Consider the following 23,212-nt stretch of genomic DNA (forward strand, 5'->3'; position numbering starts at 1 on the left):
ATGCAGTCACTGGTCGCAATTACAAAGTCCGGGAAGGTTCGTTCAATCTTTTAAAGTTTTAAGTGCAGTAGCCTATCTGTCCCCTTTGGAATAATATCTCGAAGTAGCCTCAGATGAGGTCCACTACGATCCAACCTAGGAAAGGGCTAGCAGCTAAACACCTTGGAAACACTCTTATGTCAAACTCCACAAGCTAGCACTCCGACCATAGAGAGTATAAACCATGACTCCGATATCACAGATCGATAATAATGCGTTTACTAGCTGGTAACTAAATCACAGCGGGTCTGTAAACAGAATCCAATGTCCCTTTCTACTCACCCTGAAGCCAGTTGTTCACCGTCTCAGGGCAGATTGTTGATGCGAGGGAGTTTAACTCGCAGTGCTGCTATCCAAGAGACTCGTGCAATATCAACATCCACAAGGTAAAAATCTGCAAACGTTCCACTAACGTTAGCCTAAAATAAACGGCAAACTCGTGTATCCTCCGTGTATCTGGGGTCAACTTGGGGTGACGAAGTTTTTTAACAGTTTCAAGGGAGGGAGAGAGAGCTTCGCATAGGCCTAATGTAGTGGTGGTGAGTGAGTATGCAGTTGTGTGGAGGATGTACAGTAGGCAATGTGTGTGTGTGAGGGATGGAGGGAGACAGAGAGACAGCGTGCGTGTTGCTGTCTCAAGCGCCCCTTGTCCAGTTTTCTACATGACCTGTAGGCTAGGCCTACAGTAGCCTATGTTGTACATTGCACAAAATGTATACGCCCCAAAATAAACACATACATAAATAAACATATTTTCCCCGTCACTTTGGCTTCCTCGAACATTTTCCCTACGTTTCGCCACTGCTTTGAAACAGATAGATTCCAGTGTCCATGCTCCGGCAGCGCCCACACAGTCATTTTCACCCAAATGATCCTACTGAAGGTTGAGCTGGAGCCTGAAACCGATCGTCCCCCATCTAGTGGTAGTCAAGACACTACAGGCATGTCCCTCACATGCTCAAATGTGTAACCCATGCCATTAAAATTACTAATTTTCGTGTATACATAATATGCTGCAGCTGTTGCCTATAGAACTTCTCAGGTCCTACCATGCCAGTGACGTCAATGAAACGGGCAGCGTTCTAATACTAACAAACGCAATTTTGGTGTTGCTTAAAAAAGGCTACGTATTGATTTTTTTAATTACATTTTTTAGTGTCATTTATTTTTAATTGTCATAATCAACACATTATCAATGTTGATTATTTCAGTTCAGTTCATCTTTAATCCACCTTATTTGATTCCAGTTCACAGATCCAGGGTTGTGTGTTATTTTACAGTGTAGAGAATTGACAGCTAGAAAATCGTGGAGATATTCGCTAATTGTGAGAAAAAGTGTTTCGGGCTCAAAATGGCTTAGAATTGCTTACAGTACCTTTAAATGTGCTAAATAGAATAGAATTGCTTACAGTACCTTTAAATGTGCTAAATATAATATAATTACTACAGTACCTTTAAATATGCTAAATAGAATAGAATTGCTACAGTACCTTTAAATGTGCTAAATAGTGAAATGACCAAGAGGACTGAGGCTCTGCTGACTACAGCTCTGACAAGGAAAGTGGACATGAACAAACCATGTCAGCAAAAAAATAGTCAATTTATGTAATTTCACGTATACAGTCTAAAACACATTTCAAAACTCTGACAAAGCATGTGCTTCACGATTAGGGATTGAGAGATCCTCAAATGTAAAATAAAATGCATTTTCTTTTTTTTGGGGGGGGGGCAAGAGTTTATTATAAAGATAATTAGTTATTCCTAAAACATTAATATTCTTTATTGATTTACAATGTTATGTGTTACATTATTGTTTTCATTCACAAATGATTCACCAAGATGTTACGATAGAAGCCAGTGCTAGTCAAATTACATTAGTTCATGTTGACACATTATTTACTCTCTAAATACACACAATACACAGAAGTGTTATCTAATTATGATGGCTGGAAATGAGCATTGTTGATACTGCTTTGAAAGTAACCAGTATGCGCATGTGGTGCTCATGAATGTTTGTCATATACTTCTTACTTAAGGTGAATGCATCTGTTTTCTTTTCTACACCAACAAAGCAGCTGAAGGCACTATCTAGAATCTATCAACAGGCGCAATGTGTTTGGGTGTGTGTGTGTGTGTGTGTCTATCTATCTGTTGGAGTGTGAGCGTGTCTGTATGTGTGCATGGCTACGGGTGTACGTTCATGTTGGAAAAATAAAGGATGACAGTGAGAAAAAGAGAGGGAGAGAGCAAGAGAGAGAGAGAGAGAGAGAGCAAGAGAGAGAGAGAGAGAGCAAGAGAGAGAGAGAGAGCTATAAAGGTCTTTGAGATGAGAGTGTGGCATGATTAGGAGTTGGCATGACATGCTGCCTGACAGACGGGTAGACACGTTTGAAGTTTCAAGTATGTGGCAGATTCTTTCAGACACCAAGCACGCATGCCCATATCCCCAGACGCCCACAATGTGACTTTCAGACTCGTTCTGTTTCTACACCACCGTCTACAGCAGTATCTTTCTCTCTCTCTCACACACACACACACACACACACACACACACACACACACACACACAGAGACATGCACTCTCACGTAGTGGCATACAGGTTATCCCATCCCAGCAGTATTTGTCACAGGAAAATTTCAGTGTACACTACACACAACAGACATATCATCATGAGTGACCAAAAGTAATTCAGCATTATCCGATGCACTGTCAGGCGAGTGTAAACTAGTGTTTCATTACGTACGAAGTGATTCCACCTGGGAACTATTGGGTTGTGTTGCCTCCACGTAAGCAGCAGAGATGTCATTTCCAAACCTCCTATCGCTATCAATCAGTGGACCCTTGAGTCTTGAGCGCGTCCCCAGTCAAAGAGAGGAAGAGAGTGGGGGGGGGGGGGGGAGTGGATGGAAAGGGAGAGACTGTGTTCTTTCTGCCTGCCTGCCTTCAGCAAGCACTGTGAGGGGGGGGGGGGGGGGGGGAACTGGGTCATGTGGTGGGGTGGGTGTTGAAGTGAGGGGTTGGGGGTAGGGTGTCGGTGGAGCTGATTCTTCTTCAGTTTGAGTCCTGCTCAGTGCCTGCTGATGAATCTACACTGCTGGCCTGTTCTTCATCTGCACAGAGGAGAGAGAGGGAGAGAGAGAGAGAGAAAGAGAGGGAGGCCATGACAGAATAGTACAGCCCACAAGAGCAGGATAAAAAGGAGAGGAGGAAGAGAACGGTAGGAAAGAAAAGAGAGAAGAGATGAGAGAAGAGTCGTGAACAGAGGAGGAGATGAACATAAGTTAATTAAATGTTGCATAATCCATGAGCCAGCACCAGGTGCAGTAGCAGTTTCACTTCCACTGCTTTACAGTAAATACATCCTCAATATGCCATATGCCATCTGACTATAAAGCCCACTGAGTTAACTCATATGTTATAATATGTATTAAAGTAACCATGTCATTGTAGATACCATATACTTACACATACATATACCATATTACTTGTTATGCAGGTAGTGTCTACATAACAGTTTTGTATCAAAATCTTTGGTTTGGACAGAGCAGGCCCAATAATGTTAGATACATGACCATTCCAGCCTTTGTCACCTTGTATAAGGGTGAGTCATAGTGTCAATAAAGGCAGTACCCTATTTAGAAATAATATAATGGGGGGATAATGTTATAATTGCATCTGCCAAGGGAAGCTATAATGGTTATGCTAGTCTTATGACATGAAGTAGAAATATCACATGGCACACACACTCTTTACTTATTTCTGTGTATTTTTGCACTACAATAGGGCTGTGCTGGAGTAGAAACATGGCACACACACTCTTATTTCTGTGTAGTTTTGCACTACAATAGGGGGTGAGCTAGAACAGTGGCTGCAGTCGCCACTCAGGAAGTCGTTTTGGATAAAAACATCATCTGCTAAATACCACCTACCTTTACTGTCTACATCTGAAAGCAGTTCTGCCATAGCATATGAGGGAGGTCTATTCCATGTTACAAAACAACAAAGATCCAGAACATCAAATACACAGAAAAAAATCTGAACCAGTACGTTCCCTCCTCTGACACAAAAGCACAAATCATATTTTCAGATACTGTAGCTATTGTGCTGGTGATTGCTACATATTTTGGTTCAGGGTACAAACAAACCAAAGAATAGCACGTTGATTGTAATTGTTGCTGTGGGAATTTAACACTCTCAGTCACAAATATATATATAACAATCATTTTTCTTTCCAAGAATAACTGTAATTGTGAATGCCTCAATGTGTGTGTGTGTGTGTGTGTGTGTGTGTGTGTGTGTGTGCGTGTGCGTGCGCGTGTGAGCATGTGTGCGTGTGTGCGTGTGCACATGTGTGCGTTTGTGTGTGCGCATGTGCATGTATGTGTGTGCGTGTGAGCATGTGTGTGTGCATGTGTGTGTGTGTTTTTCTTCCTTGGATGTCTCTTAACCTTCCATCACAGTATCACTCTAGAGACACAGAGAAATCGACCACCAGCCCCGATGACCAACAAAAACATTAGACACACGGCCATGTCCTATTTCTTTCTATTCCACAGTTTCCATATGAATCCTCCAGCTCAACATGAAAGAATGCAGGTCTCCATGTAGGAGTGCAGGTCTCCATGTAAGAGTGCGGGTCTCCATGTAAGAGTGCAGGTCTCCATGTAAGAGTTTGTAAGAGTGCGTAAGAGTGCAGGTCTCTATGTAAGAGTGCGGGTCTCCATGTAAGAGTGCGGGTCTCTGTGTAAGAGTGCGGGTCTCCATGTAAGAGTGCGGGTCTCTATGTAAGAGTGTGTAAGAGTGCGGGTCTCCATGTAAGAGTGCGAGTCTCTATGTAAGAGTTTGTAAGAGTGCGTAAGAGTGCAGGTCTCTATGTAAGAGTGCGGGTCTCCATGTAAGAGTGCGGGTCTCTGTGTAAGAGTGCGGGTCTCCATGTAAGAGTGCGGGTCTCTATGTAAGAGTGTGTAAGAGTGCGGGTCTCCATGTAAGAGTGCGAGTCTCTATGTAAGAGTGTGTAAGAGTGCGTAAGAGTGCGGGTCTCTGTGTAAGAGTGCGGTTCTCTGTGTAAGAGTGCGAGTCTCTGTGTAAGAGTGTGTAAGAGTGCGGGTCTCCATGTAAGAGTGTGTAAGAGTGCAGGTCTCTATGTAAGAGTGTGTAAGAGAGTGCAGGTCTCTATGTAAGAGTGCGGGTCTCTATGTAAGAGTGTGAAAGAGTGCAGGTGTCCGTGTAAGAGTGCGGGTCTCTGTATAAGAGTGCGGGTCTCCATGTAAGAGTGTGTAAGAGTGCGGGTCTCCATGCAAGAGTGTGTAAGAGTGTGGGTCTCTGTGTTAGAGTGCGTAAGAGTGCAGGTCTCCATGTAAAGCCTATGGTACGGTCCCGCGTCTGCGTCCCGCGCACGCGGCACTGGTGAGCGTGTGACGAGAATTGCGTCATTTTTACAGCATGCGTCGCGTCTTTGAGTCGACCGAAATTTAAGACTGCGCGTCAAAGTGACGCGTAGACTGCGTATGTGTGAAACGGAACTGCTGTAAACACTCCCCTCCAGTAGGTGGACCACATAGAAGAATAACACTTAAATGTAGAAACAAACCTAGACAGAAGAAGACTTGTTTGGTTACCATAACGACGATGGAACAGAGCGCCTGTCTTTGAGTTACGTGAGACACCACGACATGGAGTCAACTTTGACCGATGTAAAGCCACAATCCACAGATACATTCTTTAACATTATATTTAACGGTCACTTTACTTTACCATCTATGGTGTAGAACCCAAAGTATTTCAAGACACCACATTTTAGATGAGTTGGGGACGTAATTATCTGTCTGCTGGCCGTTCTGTGCGCTACCTTTGATTGTCGAAACAGGGTGGCTGCATGGGCTCATTGTGGCTACTGGCTATTATATTGGCTTGATTTGGTCATGAGCCCTGGATCATATAGCACTGAATGAGATGGTAAACAATAAAATAAAACTAATCATAGACAGTGACAGCCTTACTCCATGCATAGAGAGCTGACATGACTTCGGATTAAATGCATCTTTTAAAAATGAGCGTATGCTGAAATCAAATCGCAAAACCCAGAGCCAATTAAAGGTATCTATCTACAACGCTCAGACGAAACCCATGTAACACTTGCTGATCGAGATGCATTCTCGCCTGTTCCGTATATAATGCGTTATCAATAGTGATTATAATAATAAATGGAATGTAGCCTACCTCTCCCAGGTGCAATCATTATCACCTAGCCTACTCCTGAACAATGCTGAACTCAAATCTCGAAACTCGCCTGTCAACACCGGGAAATGCGCTACACAGCACTAAAAACCGAATAGTTTATTTATAGTTCGACTACGGATATTTCACGTCATGTTCGAATAAAAGTGACAGCCCTACTCCCTGCATAGAGAGCTGACATGACTTCGGATTAAATGCATCTTTTAAAAATGAGCGTATGCTGAAATCAAATCGCGAAACCCAGAGCCATATAAAGGTATCTATCTACAACGCTCAGGCGAAACCCAGTAACACTTGCTGATCGAGATGCATTCTCGCCTGTTCCACATATAATGCGTTATCAATAGTGATTATAATAATAAAGGGAATGTAGCCTACCTCTCCCAGGTGCAATCATTATCACCTAGCCTACTCCTGAACAATGCTGAACTCAATCTCGAAACTCGCCTGTCAACACCGGATAATGTTATCATAATAATAATTGAAGGAATAACCTAGGCTACCTCTCGCTCTAAATACACCCATTATCACAGTGAGACATACATTATGAACACAAATAGTTACTTCAAAACTTTTATTGACACGTCATATTTACAGGTTTTTGGTTCATACTTTTTGGATTAAGGCAGGTGTGAAGACTCAATACAAATTTAATTGAGGACATCTGTACGCACAACTCTTTCTTACCATGACACTGCTGCATGTGTTCAGAAAAATGTCTTTACTTTGTATCGCACCAATATTGCTGCCCTCACAGCACCGAGTCACTAAGCTACAGGCTAAGTAGCCTAATAAGCAAGTAGGCTAAGCTAGTCTCTCAGCTATACCAACAGGTGTGCTGTGTGTGTTCTGGTGGATGATAAATGGAGCGATGCGATGGGCCAGCTTATCAAACTTCCCAGCAGACAGGCAAACGTACTCGTGGTGCTTTTTCCTTCATCAGCTCTTCCTTCGTTTAGTGCTCGCACATCCCAAGTTCTTCTTTTCTTCAGGCGTTTCAGGCTTCTTTGCTGGTTGTGTCCTACTTTCAGGCTCGACGTACCGCCCCCAGTTGGTGTGGCAGAGTATCACAGTTAATCCGTAGTGCGCAGGCGCTAACCTTAACAATTTAACGCGCATTCAGGACAGCAGAAATTGGAGTATGCTTCACGTCCACGGCAAAAATGACGCACGTCTTGGACACGCGCAAATGTGACGCAGGAGCATGCCAGAGCCTTAAGAGTGCGGGTCTCTGTGTAAGAGTGCGGGTCTCCATGTAAGAGTGTGTAAGAGTGCGGGTCTCTATGTAAGAGTGTGTAAGAGTGCAGGTGTCCGTGTAAGAGTGCGGGTCTCTGTATAAGAGTGCGGGTCTCTATGTAAGAGTGCGGGTCTCCATGTAAGAGTGTGTAAGAGTGCGGGTCTCCATGCAAGAGTGTGTAAGAGTGCGGGTCTCCATGTAAGAGTGCAGGTCTCCATGTAAGAGTGCGGGTCTCCATGTAAGAGTGCAGGTCTCCATGTAAGAGTGCGGGTCTCCATGTAAGAGTGCGGGTATCTGTGTAAGAGTGCGGTCTCCATGTAAGAGTGCAGGTCTCCATGTAAGAGTGCGGGTCTCTGTGTAAGTAGAACGGAGAGCAGAGAGGAGCCATAATGGAGGTGTGAAGCACAGAGTGAAATGTGTGAACAGAATGGGATTATGTGGAAGAGTCTTGCTAGGCACCACAGGGGCAGAGCATCCCTGGGGAAGAGCACATTACCTCAATCATTATGAAGACGACTCATACACACACACACTCTCAATCGGACACACAGTCATTATGAAGACGACTCACACACACACACACACACACACTCTCAATACTTGATCTAGCAGGAACTGGCTCAGACACGGGGGGGGGGGGGGGGGGGGGACCCTGATGTACACACATACACACCCTCACTCAGACACACACACACACACACACACACACACACAAACACACACATGCACACACACAGACACACACACACACACACACACACCACAAACACTCACTCACATTCATAGTGGCATGTTTGGATGTGCATATAGCTATTTGTGCAAGCACGTACCAACCCGCACACACACACACACACACACACACACACACACACACACACACACAAAATCACACTTGGAGAGAAAGTTACCCTGACAGGGCGGAGGGGGCTCAATCGTGCCTGTCTGTATGTCTTGTCAGCCTTAATTCTGACAGCTGTCATCTTCCAGAGGAAGCCACAGACAACTCCAACGAACCCTCAGCAAACTTTCAACACAAACTGTCATTACACACAGTCCAATGAGCACTGAATCTGCATGAACACCTGTGGCACACACCTGGATATAAAGGTGGGGGTGGATGGTGTGTGTGTGTGTGTGTGTGTGTGTGTGTGTGTAATCCTTGTTTCTTTACAGCTCTTGTGCTATCATATGTGTGTGCATCTGCATGTCTGCATGTGTGTTTCTATGTGTGTGTGTGTGTGTGTGTTTGTGTGCGTGGTGTGTGTTTGTGTGTGTGTGTGTGTGTGTGTGTCTGTGTGTGTGTGTGTGTGTGGTGTGTGTGTGCGTCTTTCACCTCCTATCTGCTCCTGCGCACTCTGCTCCAGAGTGGTGCTCATGTGTGTGGGTCTGTGGGATGCGTCTGCGCTCCTTAAGTCCTCTGGGGGCCACCGTAGCTCCCCACTCTCCACCTCCCCCTCCGTGGGTTCCACCACGATAGACGGCAGACGTTTGGACAGCTTTGGGTATCGCTCATGACTGTCCGGGAAGATCTGGAATGTAGCAAAGAGTGGCTCATTTAATTTCAGTTCATACCATTTAATTCAGTCCAATGTTCCCATTCACTAGTTCAGTAGTTCAGTAATTCAGCTCAGTTCATACCATATAATTCAGTTCAGTTGTACCCATTTCAATTCTATTCTATTGAGCTCAGTCTAGCTCAGTTCAATTCAGCTTGGTTAAAGGAACACGCCACCCAATGTCAGTAGTAATATATGTTCTTACCTTAACTTTCACGAGTTGAGTCATACCTCTCCCGTGTCGGTACGTGCACTCAAACGCTCTGGTGCGCGGTGTGACTGTGTTAGCATGTTGCTATGCTAGCGGGCTCAGACGTAGCCAGACGTAGAAGTAATCAAAAACATCCATGTTTTCCCGACTTAAATACAGTTGCACGAGTAGTTGATAAAAATGTCTATGGTCACACAACATGAAACGTGGCGATTTTCCAAGCGAATAAACAGGAGAACTACAATGTGTGGCACAATAGCACTGGGAGTACTTCGACCTAGGGTAGTAATATTAATTAACACCTAATTGTAGATCCTATCCACCACAGAGTTTAGAATCCATGCTTGATCGACCCCTCAGTAGTGTTGTCACGATACCAAAATTATGACTTCGATACGATACCTGCCATAAATATCACGATGCTCGATACTGAAACGATACTACGGCGAAAGATATCTGGAAAAGAAAGGACTCATACCTCCTCCAAGTGTATTGGGTCATTTGTGTTGAATTCGGTGCACTTTTGTAGTGTGCAGGTCAATTCTGGGTTCTAAACTTCTAAACTTCCTACATAATTATTAATTTTTATAGTCAGTAAAATAGTAGGCCTACTTTGTGTGATTAAGACCTTTATTGTTTGTTATAGTTAATTTACATTGTGTTGTGTTTTGGCAAAAGTAGCTTTAAATAGCCAAACTAGGCTAGATCAAGGTCAGTGTTGAAACTACTGCATGCAAATCACTGAATGCTATGCAGTAGTGTTAATTTTGTCACCTATTTTTAATTTAGTCTTAGTCTTGTGATGAAATGTCCTTTTTAGTCTTTGTCATATTTAGTCATTCAAATATCATTTTTGTTGAAAGGTCTCGTCATTTTAGTCTAGTTTTAGTCAAAAGAAAACTAAAGGTATCTTAGTCAGTTTTAGTCAACACATTTTAGTCTTTTTTTTTTTCTAACAAATTATTTCTGATTACCATTTGAGTCAAATAGTGTTTCACACATCTCAATTTTCCAACAATATTGTGTGTCCACAGGGCTACTCGCCTGTTATAATTACTCATTCTGATTTTTTGTCAGTCAGTATGTTTACATGCACAGGTAAGTCGAGCTACAGTTACAGTATAGCTCGGCTGAGATTTGACCATAGACAGTAAAAGATTTGACTGGACCACTGTCATATTCGTAGACCAGTGTTTCTCAAAGTGTAGTCCGGGGATCACTGGTGGTCCGCAAGCTATCCAAGTGGTCCGTGAGCAGACGTGGTAAAATATAATATAGATGAGTTGTTTGCAATATTGAACCAACTTGTATGTAAAAACAGTTCTGCAACACTGTCTATGTAAGATATGCCAGTTTAAATCATACAGTATGAATCCACACAATAAGCAAAGTGCAAAGTGCGTATGAACTCATTCGGAATATTTTTTAAAAAAAGTAACAGCTAGATATTCTGTCTTCTCATTTTGTAGACGAAAATGAAGAGAGATTTTATCTGAGTTTTTATTTCATGCAAAACATTTTAGTCTCGTCTTTTTTCGTCAACAATAATGCATCTTAAGATAGTCTTAGTCAGTGTTTCAGGACATTACTGCTGTCTCGTCATCGTCTCGTCTTAGTCATGAAAAAAAAGGATGAACATATTTCCTCTCGTCTCGTCTGACGAAATTAACACTACTATGCAGAGGGGCCTAATCTTTAGGCCATCTGATGTACAGTATAGGCTACCCTAGGCCTTCCTGTGTTCATGGGATTTCTTTGACAGTTGCAAAGGGAAAAATGTGAGTATAGTCTTCTTTGTGCCCAGTGTACAAGTACGACGTTCCAACCACTCAGGTCTTCATCAGATAGGCCTACCATTACCTGTTGCAATATATCTGTGTGCATTCCTACATTACGTCCATTTCTTTGATAGCATGATTTGCTACCACGTAACAATAAGCCGTTTCTAAGACGTTAGTATATTTTTTTTACACTGTAGGAATCACATACTACAACATATATTCATACCAACACGATCAAATTTGTGACTACAGAGTTTTATTTTAGCATGAGTTTCCTCCGTAAAAGAGACCTGCATGTAACTTCACAGCATGCGGTTAAAATCCTTAAATTCACGGATGTGTTTTGGCTTTATTTTTTGGCAAAAAACGTTGCTCTTTACATCCGCCAGTCTTTGAGAAGACGTAAAAAATATCCACTGGAATTTTGTTTCTTTCTATTACACCTTCCAGGGAATCCTTGTTATGTGGCTAAGCTGCTGCCTAGCAGGTAAAACACGTTTAAATGGATATATTTATTTTTATTAGCTAGAAATGATGCCACATGTCTACATTCAATGCTATTTATGCCACTTCGAAAGCTTGTTTAGATCACAGATTCTAGATCCAGTGATTCTGCCGTCATGGAAACGCTACGTCACACTTCGGGACTCAACACGTAGCCTATGGTGGTAATATGCTGTGGGCTTTAATTAGTGCATTTCGGGTAGCCTATCCAACATCTGGGCAATAATTATTGAACAAATTACAGTCTACATGGCATGACAAATATTACCAGTAGTACTGACCGAACATGAAATAGATTGTTTACAAGTTATGGTAATGATATTCTGGCGTGAACATTGCGCTTTCATCACGTTAGCACCCTATGATTAGGCTACAGCTTGTTATGTCTCGTCAAAATGATTACCTCATTATGTCTCGTCAAAATTCATTGATGAAGGAAGGTTCGCTTTATCCCAGAGAACCATAGGCCTACTCGTTTCACTTAGGCTAGACTAAATCAGAAGAGAAGAACTTGGCACTAACCATGTAGTCGTGTTTTCTATAGCATATTCGTTAACCTGTTGTTCTTTGAACTCTTTAAAAATGTTGGGATATGTCTGCGAGGTGTTTAGCCATGCGTAGCCTAGACTACTGCTTATAAATGACTTTGAAATATATTTTACAAACAACCAGCGGATGGTGGGCGGGTGCGGTTTTGAAAATTGGTCAAAAAACGTTGGTGCTGATGGATGGCTGATGGATGATACGTTTTGCTATGCAGTTATGGTTGAAATAATAGCCCATCAGCGCATCTCTAGTGTGTGTGCCTCTCTCTCGCTCAGAGGGGAGGGGGAGACTGAGGGGTCGATCAAGCATGAATTCTAAACTCTGTGGTGGATAGGATCTACAATTAGGTGTTAATTAATATTACTACGCTAGGTCAAAGTACTCCCAGTGCTATTGTGCCACACATTGTAGTTCTCCTGTTTATTCGCTTGGAAAATCGCCATGTTTTATGTTGTGTGACCGTAGACATTTTTATCAACTACTCGTGCAACTGTATTTAAGTCGGGAATACGTGGATGTTTTTGATTACTTCTACGTCTGAGCCCGCTAGCATAGCAACATGCTAACACAGTCGTGCCGTGCACCAGATCGTTTGAGTGCACGTTCCGACACGGGAGAGGTATGACTCAACTCGTGAAAGTTAAGGTAAAAACATATATTACTACTGACATTGGGTGGCGTGTTCCTTTAAACTCAACGCAGCCCAAATCAACACTGTTATAATGGCAGATACTATACTGAGGCAAAAGGCAGTAACTGACCAGAGTGTCAAACTGAAAAAAATGACTTTAAAGTTTTTTGTTTTGTCTACACAAATGTATTATAGGTAGAGCAATGAAAATCTGGTGAATTGTTGCCCTGATGAAGAAATGTGTGTATATAAAAAAAAACTTGTGCTCAAAGTTGACCTTTGACCCTTATTTGTCAGATACTGTACTCTGCCTTTGTATTATGTACTAAAAATAAGGAGTCGTGCAAAGGCAAAAGGCAGTAACTGACATATAATCAATATTTGCTACCAAAGGCAGAGTATGGTAACTGTACTTGCACGTCGAAGAACAAAGCCAAAGAACAGTAACTGCAGTTGTGGCTCTCTGCCATGGTTGCTTGTATGGTTTTGGGAGTTACGGTAAACACAACCCTTTATTTAAAAAAAAAAAAAAAAACAGTCAAATTGAGTATAGATATGTATCCGCATGATAAAGGAAGTCTTTAATATCCCAAAAATGACATTAACTCATTTTCGACCAAAAATGCAGTTACTGCCTTTTGGCTTTGTAGGGCAGTATAATAATTATTCTATAATAATAATATAGACTTCCTTTACAATACAAAGGAGAAAAAATAATGCAACTCTAATACAGTAAATCGGTCTGATGCAGCCCACAATCAAGAGAGTGGAGTAAAATAAGAGCAATACTGTTGGACTCTTTGGTTCCTTGACCGGTTACAAACTGCATTGATTTTTTGGTGGTTTGAAATTGCCCATGATTAGGTTAAATTAGCCTCACTGGCTAAAATCGAGTGTTGCCATTTACAAATGAGTTGCTCAATGTGTAATTCAGCACAGAAAACTAGTAAAGTGGTGGATTAGCCGGAGGATGGAGTGATCTGGTCATTGACTGGCAGACTGATTGTTATGGATTTTCTGATTGACTAATTGATCCGCTGGCCAGAGGGGCGGAGAACTGACCTGGAAGGCGATGCCCTGTTCCCCAGCGGCTCCTTCCACACCGAAGTCCTCCCGACCGGGACCGGGTTCTCTGGTGTTTATCACGTCTGTCATGCTGTGGAGTGGGGGGACCAGAGAAAGAGATTGATTAGGAAGGCAGAGACAGAGGGAGAGAAAGACATATTGTTTTCTTCTTCTTTATGTTCTTTTTTCCAGTTCCAGTTCTACTGTTCCTGTGAATGCTTTTGACAATATATTGTACAACCTTGTTTCCAAAAACGTTATGACTGTGTTAAAAAGAAAATAAAAAATCAGGTAACACACACAAAATCAAACCCTATATTTATAGCAAATAGTGCAAAGACAACATATCAATTAAATAAATGGTGATGTATGTACCAAACATTCTGTGGATAATATAAGCCAGACTCTTTGACCTAAACCTATCCAGATATGCAACCTCATGCAAAAGCTCAACCCTTGTTCAAAATGTGTTGTCTAGCGCCTGTTGTATTTTTTTCAGCTCAGACTGTACTCTCCGGAGAACATTTGGACAGATTTTGGCCTCAGGTACACCTAAAAATAATTCATTTTGACAAAGCCAAAGAACATTGCATTTGTTCCCACATATGTGTGTGTGCATGTGTGTGTGTAAGAGAGAGTGAGAGTGTGTGTGTATGCGTGTGTGTGCATCTGTCTATTTGCATCTCTGTATTTATTTTGGGTTTCTCAGCATTTCTGTGGTGTCTGTTTGAGTTCAGAATGTGCCTCTCCTCCTGCTGCCCCAGATACTCTACCAGAGCAGGAGACGAGTATGAAGTGTGTTCATATCTCCCCACTGCTCAAATGAGCAAACAACAACATGCTCACCAAACACAGTTCAAGTCAGCCACAGCTTCGGCTTTTTGAATATTACTCTCACTTGACCTTTTCCAAAAAGGCGTGTTTAGACATAAGCCTTGATGGGATTCAAATGTTAGAAATACATGAATTGGCATTCGTGTGTTGACTTGTCTGTGGCTAACTCTCCTCGCGCTCCTGTGTGCTGCGTGTGTTTGGGAGCGGTCGACTGGGGCATGGGGTCTGTGCGTGTGTGTGAGTGAGTCATGGGTCCTTACGGCGCGGAGGGCTTTAGAGGCACGCCACCAATCCACCAGCACTTCACAATCAAATCACTCCATCCGCTTAATGAGTCTGCCATTCTCAAACACACGTTCTCTCCCTCACTCACTCAATCTCTCTCTCCCTCTCTCTCTTCTATCTTCTGTCTCTATTCGTCACTACTCCCAGTACCTTTCTGGCTTGTTCTTCTCTCTCTCTCTCTCTCTTTCTCTCTCTTTCTCTCTCATTTGTTTTTGTTCATTTTGCTGCCTACTGTGGCTGGCAAGCGCTGACCCGCTGATTTTCACCTCCGTTCTCCAAACTTTGCTCTGGAGTCAGACAGGTTTTTGACAGGGAAATCAAGCTGCTGTTTAGGGCCCGGCTTTACAGGGCGCCCATGCAAATACCACCCACGGCATCCTGGGATATGCCAGACCTCAGACAGCCCTTCAGTTCCTCAGAAGAGATCAGCCTCAGCCAAAAAAAACATTCAAAGGTTGCCTTCCTCATGGCCCCGGCTGCTCCAGTAATAGACCTGGCCCCTGAGGTAGAGCTGATCTAGTGAGCTTGGCCCAGATCCAGGATGACTGTGGCCCAGCACCGGCTCCTATCTGGGTTGCCTCGTCCCTGTAGGACCCCCGATCCTTTCATCTCTTACAACTCTGCCCAGAACCTAACATTGTTCAAATATTTACCAAAGCGGTCTGCGCGGACTTGAACAGGGGAAAAAAACTAATTCACAGAATCCCACTTCAGAGAGACTGAAGTTAAACCAGCTCATCTGCTCTTCAGCACAATCAAAAATACACATAGTATATGCACATATAAAAATACACAAAATATATGCACATATTAAAATACACATAGTATATGCACATATAAAAATACACAAAGTATATGCACATATTAAAATACACATAGTATATGCACATATATAAATACACATAGTATATGCACATATATAAATACACATAGTATGTACACATATAAAAATACACATATATATGCACATAAATCCATATGCACAGCATAGTAGTATAGTATGTAGAATGTAGTATAGGGTGCTGTTCGCTGTATGCAAGTGTACACATTCTTAAAATGAATGTGTTGAAAACAACACAACTTGCATCCAGATAGGAATAACATAGTTTGTGCTGTTTCCAACACATTGTTTTTGTTATTTGTTAAACAATATGTGTCGAAAATAACACAACTTGCGTTGTTTTTTAACACATTTGTCGTCTTCTCAGTTTTCAGTGACAAACACAGGCATGGAGGGCAATAGGGAGCTCTGTGAAAGCACGGATAAAATTTAATGACACACCTTTTGAAATAATTTCACTGAACATTTCTCAATATCCTGCTGCTCCTATCAGAACACAGTGTACTATCATCAAGATAGTGAAGATTATACATATATAAACATATGGCTACACACACACACCATAATACTCTGTAATATTTGGGGTTTCCATGGCAATCCTGGGTCAAAGCATTGGTGGCTTTGATTGCTTTGAGGGCTGAGGGCTGTTCTTCACAGGCAACGTTTGGTAATGGATAGTGTGTGTCTATGTGGGGCTGGCTGTGTGTGTGTGTGTATGTGGCTGTGTAGCAGTGTGTGTGTGGCTGTGCGTGTGTGTGTGTGTGTGTGTGCGTGCGTTTGTTTTGTGTGTGTGTGTGTGTGCGTGAGTTTGTTTTGTGTGTGTGTGTGTGTGTAGCCGTGTCTGTGTGTGTGTGAGAGAGGGAGAGAGATTCACCTGTTTTCATAATACATTCACATTATGAGGCGATTAGTGTTGAAACCTCTGTCTCTCAATAGAGCTCCATGCGTCCAAGTACGAACCGGCCTTCCTCTCGGCCCACACAAAAGCTCCAGGTGCTCTCCACGGGCCCTCTGGCCACTCCGACGCAACACTAACCTCCCCTTAAACACTCAGGGAGCTCTGGAGGGGGTCGAGATGCACCTTTTTCACAGTTAGTTGTGTTGCATGAGTTGATGGAACACACACACACACACATACACACACACACGCACACACACACATTAATCAATGTGCCAGTATTACTCAGCTGGCTAATTCTCAACTGTAATCCTTTTGAACAATATTTTGATATATCCTTTTGGCCATATGTATTTGTTTTTATAGTTTTAAAGATCATCTTAGGGGCTTTGGGATCATGTGCAAATATAATGTTTCTTTCCACACAAAGAGGCTTTACTGACAGCCATAACTTCCCACTCACTTCCTCCTACCATACAATCACTGGCCTACAGCCAAATGAGCCACCAATCAGATTAGAGCATGATGCAACACACATGGAGAGGTGAATTACAATCCAGCTATTGTGGTTTCATCAGAATATAAAAGCATGAATGTATAACCATGTCACAGGTGAGAAATGAAACTGGGGGGACCACCAGAGTACAGTGGTCATACAATATGGAACTGAGGTGGGAGGGTCTGTTATTGAGTGAGTAAATCACTTCCGTATTGTGTGTTGTGCGAAAAGTGTGAAAGTATGAATGGCGAACTTCACAGAGACTTGGTGTGGATGAACTTGACTGGCCTGTACAGAGTCCTGACCTCAGCCCTGTAGAACACCTTTGGGATGAATTAGAGCGGAGACTGAGAGCCAGGCCTTCTCATCCAACATCAGTGTGACCTCACAAATGCGCTTCTGGATGAATGGTCAAAAATTCCCATAAACACACTCCTAAACCTCGTGGAAAGCCTTTTCAGAAGAGTTAAAGTGGATAGCTGCAAAGGGTGGACTGATGTCATATGAAACTCTATTGATTAAAGTGTAATTCCAGGGGAAAATTGACCCAAGCATATCAGCACCAACAACGTAGTTAGTGAACCCGGACTTTATTACAGAAGACTAAAAGAACACTTACCAACTGTCCCCCTACCAGCTCCTCTCGAAGGAAAGTCCGTATAAGGCATTACCTACCGGCAATAAACGATCTCAGTCTTCTGTGAGATTAACAGTCTTTTGTAATAAACTCCGGATTCGTTAACTACATTGTTGGTGCTTCATTTTATGTGTAGGGACTATGAGAAAGCTCCTGACGAGGTTTGATGCTGTTTTGAACAATATTACTGGTTAAAAAATGCTATTTGGGAAGCGTTTTGCTCATGGCCCTTAGCTAATCCACTGTTTGCGATTTGGGGCTATAGTGTATACCGGAGCATGCTCTGTAGTTGTTGATCAACAAAAAAATACTGTCTCCACGGCCTATTTGATGTGTTTTAAAGCAGAAAAACACCCTTGGGTCAATTTTCGCTGGAATTACACTTTAAGAATGGGACGTCACTTAATTTCATATGCGAGTCAAGGCAGGTGACCCAATACTTTTGGCATTATAGTGTACACACTCACACAGACACAGACACACACACACACACACACATATGCGCGCCAGCACATGACACACTTCACCCCGTGCATACACAAAATGCCACTGAGCATGACCACATAGAGCCAGCCGGCTGCCAGGGGAGAGGTGTGGCTCTGGAAGATAGGAAGTGATGGAATCATACAGGTGTGTCTCACCACAGGCTTGTGCAAAACAAACTCCAGAGGACATGAACTTCTGTTACTGATGCTACATGCCCAGCCTGACCCAAGAACAGCCATACCATGCTATATATTTTCCGCATCACATGGCAACTGTGAACTATTACAAATTGGCATCAGGTTTGCAATAAAACTGAAACTTCTTTTTACCCCTTTCTTTTCTTGTATTTGTATTTATTTGTTTTATCTCTAACTCACTAAGCCTCTGTGTAATACTGGGTTACTGTGGAAAGACATTACTATGTTGAACTCACTGGAACCCGTTTCCCTACAATAAAGTACTTTGTATAACTAAAAATACCAAGTAACTAGAACCTCCAAGTGATTTGTCTCGTTAGTTAAACGCTACTCATGTTACGTTGAACATGGAGTATGGTGCTAGATGATGCAAATGTACTCTTCCCTATCCTTCTGTACCTCTGAGAAGAGATTTGGAGACCGTATTGAATGACTGAATGTTTATACGTCCCCCTGTGAAGTACAGTGTGACAGGTAATTTCTCTCAGAATTGTGTCTAGAATATGCCCCTTAGATAAATTGGGTAAAGACACTGACACGCCAGGGCTATTCAACTTCATTACCAAGTGGGCCAGACAGGACAACCACTGGGTCTTCGCGGGCCACCCAAAATATGGCGTTGCTAAAATGACTATTGTGGCTATAAAACGGCTATAAAACATCACGCATACAGAGATCATTCGCCGAAGTTTTTCTACCACCTACACAACGAACTTCACTTTTTTTCAAGACTATAATCTATTTTTCAAAACAACAACAGGTAGAATATGACTTTGATATCTAAGATCAAACTATTGAGTCCAATCAAAAAGCACGACTTATCTTAATGACAGCGAACGGGTGGTTTCATCCAGAAGCAAGGAAGCTTACCTTGTATTATTTCTTCGCTCGCAAATCCCCACACTTATTTGAGTTTACAAACAACCAGTGTGCATAAATGTCGTTCGTCTAGAGTTCCGGAGTAATCTTTGTCGACACCTTCGAGTCAGTGCGCGTTGGTACTGGTTAGTTTCCCTTTACGCACGGAGAGATACTGTCTGCATGCTTTGATCGGTTGAGCGCGTTTGATATTACGCCGAGTGTTACGTCAACGTGATGAAGAATTGAGTGGGTTAATATTCATTCTCCTCAGTATCAGAAGTAATTAACCAAAACACCTATAAATGACCAATAACTGAATGACTGTTCAATGAGCTGATATGTCAGTAGGTCTGTTGCAAGCTTTATTTGTGTAGGCTAATATATTTGTGTTATAACTGTTTATCATAACCTTTCGCTATTTCAGTTTGCTGTCAAAATACATCCCTGGTGGATATATACCTATTTATCCTTTCATTCAAATGGTGTTTCCCTTTTACATAATATAAATTCCCCAAACCTTCCTAACAATGTATTTAAATGCTACTGTTACTGTTTGGTGTCAGCAACCTTAACAAAACAATGCATAGGCTACTTCCTTTTGCCATTCCTCATAGAAACGCTCTTTGTAATGGGCATTGTGGTTGTCATACTTGTCATGCACTTTTAATCCAATGCATTGTTAGAAACCCCTAACCATGAGATATTGTGTTGACTGATTTCGTTTTCAATAAGAAATAAAGTACAGTCAGTGACAGAGAATGATAGATTTCCGTCTCTGAAATCACTGGTGTAAACCTGTTAGGCATTTTACGGGTTTATATGATCTGCGGGGTACTTGCGGAGGTGCGGAACATAAGGGGAGGGGGTCATTCACTCTTTTTCTCGGATAATCAGCTGATGTCCACAATGGCTTATTGAGGAGTCGATCAAGTAGGAGACATCCGAGACATCGCCAAATGGTGCGACCTCCTTTGATATAAATTCCAAAGGTGGTGTGACTTTTTTTGTAAACAATCAATGAAGCCTTTTTCTGAAGTTCATAATTATTCATAGCCCCCATTTTCTTAATCATGTAAAGACCAGATTAAACTCTTGTCACACTCTACTACGGCAGAGTCTCCAACTGAGGTGCAATTCCACATCTGTAACCTCGATGTCTAAGTTCATCTGTCTTCTGTCGCCCTCTACCGGTTTTGTCGAACATCGCAGGGTATTTTATACAATTTCATAATTGTTCAATCAAGTCTAGCTATGGACTGGAAGGAAAATCAATTGTAGTCTGGAACATGAGAAAGAAAGAAAGAAAGAAAGAAAGAAAAAACACTGTGGTTGCAAAACAACACATCTAACCAGCAAATATTGTAATTATTGTGCAAAACTCTTCAAACTCTTGTGCATTAACAAAATGTATAATGTTTCAGTTTATCCTATGAAGTTAAGTTGTGGGTTTTTTGCTGACATCGCCTGAAATAGCAGCTTGATTCACACTTGATAAAATGTAAAACAGCACTTATAACCCAAGTATTTAGAATACGGTACTTAGATGGAGTAATGTAACGGAATACGTTACAAATTACATTTTAGGGCATGTATTCTGTATTCTGTAACTGACTACATTTTAAAAGCATTCTTCCCAACACTGCACACTTACAGTATAAATGAAAAAATACTTTAGGCTTTTGCTTCCTCTGTGTGCAAGTCATATCAGTTTGTAATTTTATCAAACATGCATTACTGTAAACATGCATACTCAAAATCAAAACAAAAGCACAACAGAAGAAAACAAAATAATTTTAGCTCAAAAATAAAGCTAGAGCCCTTCCAGGTCTGGTTGTCTGGCTGATTAATGTTGTCTTGTTCTATAGGAATAACCTGGTCCTCTTCCCTCTCCTTCTCCTTATTGTACTTAGAGTGTTCTTCTCCTAGTCCTAGAATTGTCGCGTGGCTTAACGGCAGCGCGTCAGTGCACTACGCGCTCGGCCGGAGTTCGCATCCCATCTCTTTAGGGGCTGCCATGGCCTACGGTTAGCACTTCGGACCTGTAACCGGAGGGTTGCCGGTTCGAACCCCGACCAGTAGGCACGGCTGAAGTGCCCTTGAGGCAAGGCACCTAACCCCTCACTGCTCCCCGAGCGCCGCTGTTGATGCAGGCAGCTCACTGCGCCGGGATTAGTGTGTGCTTCACCTCACTGTGTGCTGTGTGTGTTTCACTAATTCACGGATTGGGATAAATGCAGACCAAATTTCCCTCACGGGATCAAAAGAGTATATATACTTATATACTTAGTCCTCCTCCTTCTCATCCTTACAGTTGTTTTTTACCTGTTTTTTTCCACAATTCGGCTCATGGTGTCAAGACTCTGAACACAAGCCACATAAGACAGAACACTTGGAAATAAATCATCTATGTCAAAGTAAAACTCCGCACTCTAAACTATCCATTTTCAAAATGTAATTATTGCGACAAAATGATAGACACATGCTCCATTTTAATTAGTCTTTCAAATCAGCAGCAACACACTGATGTGCTTTATACAAAAACCCTCTGGTCTTTACTGTGCTAGTACTGTGCTACATGTAGTCATTGCCACTTATTTAGACAGTCCTCTGTGGCTGTAAAACTCAAAAATACAATTTCTGCAGTAATTAGCTTACAGTTTCTTTTCAACAGCAAGAGGTTTTACAACAAAAAACAACAACAAGAATATATATTGTAAACAAGACACAAATTAAGCAAAAGTACTTTTTACAATTGGTACACAAAATCCCTTTCTCAAACTACAGTCACAAAACCTTCTTACAAAACTGAACGATCACCTCAAAACCAGTTGTATCTGTGCTCAAAATCAAACAATGTCTTCAGATCATTCACACAGCAGTCAAAATGAAAACACTACTAAGCAGTCAGTAGTACACACACTACATCAAATAAATGGATAACACAGTGTTCAGGGCACATACCTCCAGTGGATTCAGCATTTACTGTACATCTGCTAAAAATAAAGTATTGTAAAAGGTAACGGAAAAGACCATTTTCAGTACTGTATATGAGAAGAACATTACCGTCTACAGCCTACAATGCATATGTACTCGAAATGCCTCACTGAGTTTCTGTCCATTGCTGATAAGAACCTGCACTGTTCAGCAACCTGTTTGCACTCTGACCTAGCTTATATTGGTTGTGTCACATCATTTGAAACGAGTGTGATCAATTTTTTCAACTGCTTACACATACTCTTCGCATGTTTTTAATTAAAACAATTTTTGCAAAAACAAAAACACCACACACAACCCTCTACCTAACACACAAAAAAATACTTTTTCAAACACAACCTGTCAAAATACCACACTTATTCACCACCTATTCTCACTCATTACTCACTCTTTACATATTAGTGCAAACACATTACTTTACTGAACATCATCCAATCATTGCTTTAGTATAGTATATAAATACACACCCAACTGCTCCCCCTACCAACACACAAGCACGCACGCACGCACGCACACAGATGCAGTATCTTTTTTTCGTTGGAAAAATCCACTTTTTCCAAAGTGTGTTTGGTTTCTGTCCAACTACATGTGGTGCTTGTTGTATTTCACATTGTTTTTGTTTTCTTGTGTTTCACAACAGCACATTTTTTGAAAAAATCACAGTGTGATCACATGATGTATTCAAAATGCCATATTAAGACAAAAGTGTGAGCAATAGTTGGATTTGTGTGTAAAGTTTTGAAAAAAAGACACAGGACTTGTGGAATTTGAGGAATGTGTGTTGTAAAAAAAACTGTAACGTATGACATTATGAGCTTTGTTGCTGTTTACATTGTACCACCTGTGGTTACCATTATGCATCACATGCAATG

General features: G+C 41.8%; 1 protein-coding gene and 2 long non-coding RNA genes across 4 annotated transcripts in view; 1 reads left to right on the top strand and 2 right to left on the bottom strand.

The window, feature by feature from the left end:
* Nucleotides 1-1,761: 1,761 nt before the first annotated feature.
* On the bottom strand, nucleotides 1,762-19,565 carry LOC121693472 (protein LBH-like). 2 transcript variants are annotated; one of them, XM_042072897.1, is made up of 5 exons: nucleotides 19,356-19,565; nucleotides 17,471-17,564; nucleotides 13,806-13,899; nucleotides 8,848-9,043; nucleotides 1,762-3,150 (listed from the first exon to the last, which is right to left on the bottom strand). In XM_042072897.1, the coding sequence occupies exons 3-5, from the start codon at nucleotides 13,896-13,898 to the stop codon at nucleotides 3,092-3,094; spliced, it is 348 nt and encodes a 115-aa protein (XP_041928831.1). In that variant the 5' UTR covers nucleotide 13,899; nucleotides 17,471-17,564; nucleotides 19,356-19,565; the 3' UTR covers nucleotides 1,762-3,091. The 2 variants fall into 2 exon arrangements, with proteins under 2 accessions (XP_041928831.1, XP_041928830.1); XM_042072896.1 differs by lacking the exon at nucleotides 17,471-17,564 and having other exon boundaries at nucleotides 19,356-19,558.
* The window catches only part of LOC121693474, a 23,969-nt gene continuing 2,518 nt past the window's right edge, over nucleotides 1,762-23,212 (bottom strand). The window contains exon 2 of the long non-coding RNA XR_006025514.1: nucleotides 1,762-2,179. This is a non-coding gene — a long non-coding RNA (uncharacterized LOC121693474). The remainder of the gene's footprint in view (nucleotides 2,180-23,212) is intronic.
* Nucleotides 4,449-8,089, top strand: LOC121693475. The gene is made up of 3 exons (XR_006025515.1): nucleotides 4,449-4,846; nucleotides 4,907-5,244; nucleotides 7,500-8,089. It is a non-coding gene; the product is annotated as an uncharacterized LOC121693475 (long non-coding RNA).

This window comes from Alosa sapidissima, chromosome 19, assembly GCF_018492685.1.
Source record: "Alosa sapidissima isolate fAloSap1 chromosome 19, fAloSap1.pri, whole genome shotgun sequence".
NCBI classification, from domain to species: Eukaryota; Metazoa; Chordata; class Actinopteri; order Clupeiformes; family Clupeidae; genus Alosa; species Alosa sapidissima.